At 39.3% G+C, this 6,815-nt stretch overlaps 2 protein-coding genes across 2 annotated transcripts in view; both read right to left on the bottom strand.

The window, feature by feature from the left end:
- The window catches only part of LOC119424578 (myoblast determination protein 1 homolog), a 4,741-nt gene extending 787 nt beyond the window's left edge, over nt 1-3,954 (bottom strand). Inside the window, exons 1-2 of the mRNA XM_037692070.1 lie at nt 3,366-3,954; nt 2,726-2,795 (exon numbers count right to left, since the gene is read on the bottom strand). Of these exons, the coding sequence (XP_037547998.1) occupies nt 2,726-2,795; nt 3,366-3,896 (601 nt within the window). The 5' untranslated portion in view covers nt 3,897-3,954. The remainder of the gene's footprint in view (nt 1-2,725; nt 2,796-3,365) is intronic.
- aph1b (APH1B gamma secretase subunit) overlaps nt 1-6,815 on the bottom strand; it is a 442,239-nt gene that overhangs the window by 166,582 nt on the left and 268,842 nt on the right. The window lies entirely within an intron of this gene.

Raw genomic sequence — 6,815 nt, 5'->3', positions numbered from 1 at the left:
GCATCCTCTGTCCTCTGCATCCTCTGTCCTCTGCATCCTCTGTCCTCACTCCAACTACCTCTATGTCCTCTCTAACTGCATCCATAGATCTCCTCTTTGTCTTTTTTTTGGCAACTGCATTTCTAACATCCTTCCACCAATAAACCCACTGTCCTCCTCTGGACATGTCCAAACCACTGTCCCTCCTCTAGACATGTCCAAACAATCTCAGTCTGGTCTCTCTAACTTTATCTCCCAGTTGTTCAACCTGTGCTGTACCTCTAATGATCTAATCCATAATCTTCTCCATCCTTGTCATTCCTAAGGAGAACTTCAACATCTTCATTTCTGCCACTTCCAGTTCTGTCTCCTGTCTTTTTGTCCATGTCTCTGTCTCCAGACCATACAATATAGTTGGTCTCACCACTGTCTTGTAAACTTTCCTTTGACCTTTCGTGACACCAGTTTGTCACAAATCTCTCATGAAACTTTTCTCCATCCACTCCATCCCGCCTGGACTCTCTTCTTCACCTCTTTACCACGCTCCTCATTTTCCTGGACAGTGGACCCCAAGTCCTTGAAGTCCTGCACCTTTGTGACCTCTGCTCCTTGTAGCCTCACTGTTCCACCTCCTCCCTTTCATTCACACACACGTGCTCTGTCTTACTACGACTGACTTTCATTCCTCTTCTTTCAAGTGCATACCTCCACCTCTCCAAGTTCTCTTCCACCTGTTCCCTGTTCTCACCACAGATCACAATGTCATCTGCAAACAATGGCAGTTTATCGCTATTTCATGTTCCACATGTAAATAGCAATAATCCTAAAACTTGTGCAGTTTTGCGCTCTGCAACACTCCTCCAGTTGTTAAGTGCTTTTATGTTGACCTCTCGTGTTATCAAGGTGTGTTGGTGAACAATCAGAGAGTGGATCTGTCAAAGTGAAACTTTAGATCTTTTATTTTCTCTGATCTCAGATTAAATTGAGTTGAATAACATAAATTATGTTTAAATTACAGATTTTAATCTTCACCTTTCTAGCTTAAAATTTTTAAACTCCACAAGAAGAACCCCTTACGTGTCCAAAACCATTGACTGGTTCAACACCTCTAATTTACATTTTTCTCTTTCAGCGAAAGAATCTTATTGTCTTTGCTTCTTCATTTCGGCCATTCCTAGAAACACTGCCTAAATTTAACTGTCATAAATGTTAATGATTTAAAAAAACACCAGTATAAATATTACTTCTGTTAAAAAGAAGTTAAATAAAATGGGGCGGCTGTGGCTGAGTGGTTAGAGCAGTCATCCTCCAATGCAAGAGTTGGGGGTTCAAATCCACCAGTAGTCACATGTTGAAGTGTCCCTGGGCAAGACCCTGAACCCCTCATTGCCTCTTATATGTGTCCCATCAGTGTATGAATGTGATAAAGCTCTGATTATTCTCTTTAGAATGATTTGTTCAATTAGCTTTGTAGAGATCTCGTAGAGTGCTGTATGAATGGGTCAATGAGGACACAGATTGTAGTATAAAGCACTTTGAGTATCTTGAAATAAGATAGAAAGGTGCTATATAAGTACAGTCCTTTTACCATTTACCATTTGAAATTCAACAGTTGATCTAGGTTCAGATCAGTCTTCATTTGGGTCGGGCTCCCAGTCTACCGGGAGAATCTAGAATCATTAATATTCTCAAGAGCACAGTTTTTTAAAAAAGTGTTTTTTTCTGGTAAAATTAGCCCAATGTTAACATTACGTTTCAGTTTTGTTCTGAAAAGTTAGAAAACAGTAAACAAGTTTAAACGAAAAACAAGATAGTCGAGCTCTGAAAAGGATTTTGTTTTATTTTAGTTTACGTGTTTCAACGTTGATGTTATCGCCACCTACTGGTCAATCATAAATATTTCAACGTTGTTTGGCTGCTTCTCGTCTGGCACAGAATTTCAAACAAACTAGGAAAAATACTGGTTTAAAAAAATGTTTGAAGAAGGTAAGTTTCTTTAGACTGTTCTTATGTCTGGGGTTGCCACAGCGAGCCAACTAGCGTGAAAGATTTGGCAATGGTTTTATACTGGATGCCCTTCCTGATGCAGCCTGGGCTTGAACCCACAACCTCAATATAACAATAATAATAATGTGTTATGTATTGTCATCATTGTATTTTCCCTACAATGGCGAAACAAGCCGAAGCACTGACCACCAAGCTATAGCAGCACTCATAAGAAAACATCTCAAGTAGTTGAGGCCTCCAGTAGAACTTGATTTGAATTTGTCTTTAGTTTTTGTACAAACAAATTGTTTGACAGCTGTGAGAACATCAAAATATTGGATAAAAATGTCTCGGCTCGGACATGAATACGGTGACATTGTTTTATACTCAGTAAAAACAGAAAGGTGTTTTGAGCAACAAGTCATAAAATAAATATAATAGCTATAAATTAACAAATGATACAACAGAATTCTGAAAATACTCATTTTATACATAAGCAATCAAACATCTAAAAAATACCAATTTATTAATGACAGAAATTCAAGCTGAACTTTGACAAGGAAAGTTAAATTAAATTAAATTAAATTAAATTGAATATGCTTTGCTTAGTTTTACAGAACCAACTCTTTGATGACATTAATCATTAGAGGATGAGTCTGTCTTTGTAAAACAAATCTTCATGAAGGATAAATGTTCTTAAAGTACAAATTTTACCGTCTCTCCGGATCAAAATAAAAAATAAAATATTAAAACTACTCACCGTCTGTGGCTTGTTTCACGTAGGAAGAGTCGCTGTTTTCACTACTGGATGAACACGGAGAGACAAAACTCTGCAAACAAAACAAAAATGAACAACAAATCATAGGTCTGCTGTCATATTTAAAACTAAATTTGTTAAATTATATATATATATATATATATATATATATATATATATGTTCATATATAAACTGACCATATTTATCAACTTTATCCTCATTTGTTTGCAAGTGGTCTTGTTAAGTCAAAGAAGTGCTTTTAAAAACACTTTTTTTTATTCTCTGGCTTTAACTATTTAGTGGCTTTAGTTTGAAAACAAGCATTTAAAATACAAGAAAAATAAAAATAACCAAATGTACTTAGATAAATTGCTAAAATATTCAATTTCTGAATTTGAAATAACTTGTGAATTTGAGTCTTTACTTCATCAACAAATAAAACATAAATGTGTAGGACTGCTACAAACCAGGTAATCCCATTTTAAATGTCAATTGTTGTTCAGCTCATTTCAACTCTACTGGGATACACTTTGAAGATTCCATTTGTCAAATTTAATGACTGTGGCCCAAAATAAATCCTCGGCCACATTCCTCACATTTCATCAGGCGGCACATGAACTCTTCAGCTGTTCTCGGACTCACCGTGCCTTCAGAACAGTTGGAGTGGGTGCTGGAGGAGTCGGACTCCCCGCCGTAGTGTTCCAGAGGTGGGTAGAAGCCGTCGTTCTGTCCGGCCCGCAGCAGCGCCTGCAGGGACTCGATGTAGCTGATGGCGTTTCGCAGTATCTCCACTTTGGGGAGCCGCTGGTTTGGGTTGGAGGCCGTGCAGCGTTTTAAAGTCTCAAAAGCATCGTTGACTTTGCTGAGTCGCCGCCTCTCTCGCATCGTCGCAGCTTTTCTCCGGTCGGCGTGCGTCGTCTTTCTCTTGCAGGCCTTGCAGGCCCACAGCAGGCAGTGGCCCGCCTGGTGGAGGCCCCCAGGAGCCCTCACATGCTGGTCCTCCTCCTCAGATGTTGGGACATGATGGCTGAGATGGTCCTCTGACTTCAGCAGGCCCCCGTGTGTGAGCCGAGCATCCAAGTCATCAAAAAAGTTCAAATCGCTGGTGCTGAAGCAGGGGTCATAGAGGTCATCAGCTGTTGAGAGTGGGAAGGGAAAATCGGACAAATCCATCAGACTGATGATGACAGCAGAGTGAAAAAATGGAAGATTGTTTTATTTTATTGTTTTAAACTCCTCTGTGTGCAAAAAAAAAACTTTAAAAAAGCTTGCAGAAATATCTTCTATCTTTTAAACTAGCGTGACACCCAAACCTCAAACTCATCTGCCCTGACGGAAGCGTCTGACTCTTTAAAGGGGCAGTCCATGTAACTCCAACTCCGTTGACTCAGTCTCTCTTTATAAAGAGGCTGGTGTGGAGGCGGGCTCATGATATAAGTGACCAATAGAGTGTATGTGGTGGTGGGGGGGGGGGGGGGACCGGTGTAAGTTGGTGTGTAATGTGTTACTGCGGGGGGTGACAGTCAAAGAGGAAGCATGAAAATTAAGCACAAGTTCTTTTGCACAAGTCATCCAGTCTGCAGTTGTGCTCCATGCAAAGGAATGTCACACATGTGGTCACGCTAAAAAATACATTTATAAAGACATTCAAAAGTGTGCCATAGAACTATTCAATTTATTTAAACAGTGCCAAGTCACAAATGATGTCGTCTCAGGGCACTGTAAAATATCATTGATATGAATTATCTATCTAAGGAAGCCGGCAGATTGTGTTAAATCTTCTCCTCATTGCAGTCTCCCATCCGAAGCAAACACAAATGCAGCATTGGAAAGAGGAATGATACTTTTTTAATGTATAATAAACCCATTAAAAGCAGAAGCAGGCTGAGAATGGACAGGTGGCTGCCTCAACCAGTTGGGATTTGAGAGGCCAGGAAAGAGACACAGACAAACACAGAAGGACTGTCCAAGTGTAGCTTCTGGGCAGCTGTGGCTGAGTGGTTAGTCAAGTCACATTTGTTTATATAGCACATTTAAAACAGTAACTGTTATCAAAGTGCTTACCAAAAAAGATCACAGCATCAAATATTAATAACAAGATATTACAGCAAATCAATAAAAGCATAAAAACATGAAATATAATGAGAAACAAAGAAATACTAAATCAAATCACCCTGTGTTTAATGTCAGGGAGTAAAAACAAAATGGATGAACACAATCATCAACGATGAAATACCAAATGAGATCACACTGTGTTAAATGCCAATGAGTACAGATGTGTTAGAGCAGTCATCCTCCAATGCAAGAGTTGGGGGTTCGATTCCACCAGCAGTCTCATGTCAAAGTGCTCCTGGGCAAGACACTGAACGCCTCATTGCCTCCAATGTGTGTCCCATCAGTGGATGAATGTGATAAAGCACTGATTATTATTTGTACAGATCTAGTAGATTCAACTTGTCTGCTGGATTCCTTAGATAGAGAACTTTACTAATTGGCTTTTATGTATGTGAATGTTCCTGTAAAGTGCCCTGAGACAACTTTGTTGTGATTTGGTGCTATATAAATAAACTGAATTGAATTGCATTGAATTAGTAGAGCACTGTATGAATGGGTAAACGAGGGCACAAATTGTAGTGTAAAGTGCTTTGAGTACCTCTGTAAAATAGAAAGGCGCTATACAAGTACAGTCCATTTACCATTCTATGGAAAGAAAACAAAAACTACGAAAACACATTAAAGGCAGCAATAACTGAACATATAAACATGGAGAGTAGAGTCTGTAAAGATAGCAGCAGAGCGAGGAAATGTAGTCAGTTTGTTCTCCAGCAGTATAAGCTTATAGCAGCATAACTAAGGGATGGATGAGGAAGCCCAAACCAACCCTAACTATAGGATTTCTCCAAAAAGGAAAGTCTTAATCCCAGTCTTAAAACTGGACAATGTGTCAGCCTAATGGACAGAAACTGGAAGTTGGTTCCACAAGAGAGGAGCATGAGAACTGAAAGATCTTAACTCCCATTCTGCTTTTGGAAACTCTAGGAACCACAAGTAAACCTGCAGTCGGAGAGCGAAGTGCTCTGTTAGGAAAATACGGAATAATAAGATCTGTAACATAAGATGGAACCAGGTTGTTGAGAGCTTTGTAGGCTAGAAGTAGGATTTTGAATTCTATTCTGGATTTGACAGGGCGCTAATGGAGAGAAGCTAAAACTGGAAAGATATGATCTCTCTTTCAACTCATTAAAACTTAGGCAATAGCATTATGGATCAGCTGAAGACTTTTTAAAAAGTTTGTGAACACCCAGATAGTAAACAATTGCAATAGTCCAGACTAGACATGATTCATTCAACCTTTATTTAGACAGGTAGATGCCATTGAGCCTCCAGGTCTGACAACAGTAGACAAGCATTAAAAGCATACAAATTGAGAAGAACAAATAAATAAAAATTAAAGAGGAAACAAAAACAGCTAGATTGTAAAGCGATGTAGAATACTAAATACATTTAACATGTCTGCAATGGTTTCTGCATTGACAGAGATTCTCCTGTTGTTTTGCTGTAAGATGATTTAGAAAGTCTTAGCTTAGTGGAAGAAAACACACAATGTTTATAGTAAATGAATAACTTGGACTTCCCCCTGTGTATTTTGGTTATTAAAGGCAGCTAACTTTAGTCCTCCGTCCATCAATATGACAGTAACAGGGACGTCTGTCACCACTCTCAGCAAACTGCAACCATTATCAGCACTAGGCCAATGTTGTGTATCGCTGATGGATTTGAACAGCAAATGTTTGTGGTTTTTGATACGAGTGCTTTTCTTGACTGGAATTGAACAGATAATGCAAGTAAACTTTAATGTTATTGGTGCAAGAAATTCAAGTGGGTAAGAAATAAAGAGGAACAGAAGTAGTTTTTTCCCCCTTATTCCTAGTCTGAGGCAGCACAGAGGGATGTTCCTGGAGAATGGAGGGAGCAATTTTATCCACCACCAGGTTAGAGCCATTGTCTCTCACACACACACACACACACACGCACACACACCATATCACACACACACACACACACACACACACACACACACACACACACACA

The sequence above is a fragment of the Nematolebias whitei genome, chromosome 2, assembly GCF_014905685.2.
Source record: "Nematolebias whitei isolate Nwh7 chromosome 2, NemWhi1, whole genome shotgun sequence".
NCBI classification, from domain to species: Eukaryota; Metazoa; Chordata; class Actinopteri; order Cyprinodontiformes; family Rivulidae; genus Nematolebias; species Nematolebias whitei.
The sequence above is the reverse complement of the archived record's forward strand: the minus strand, read 5'-3'. Positions and strand labels throughout refer to the sequence as shown.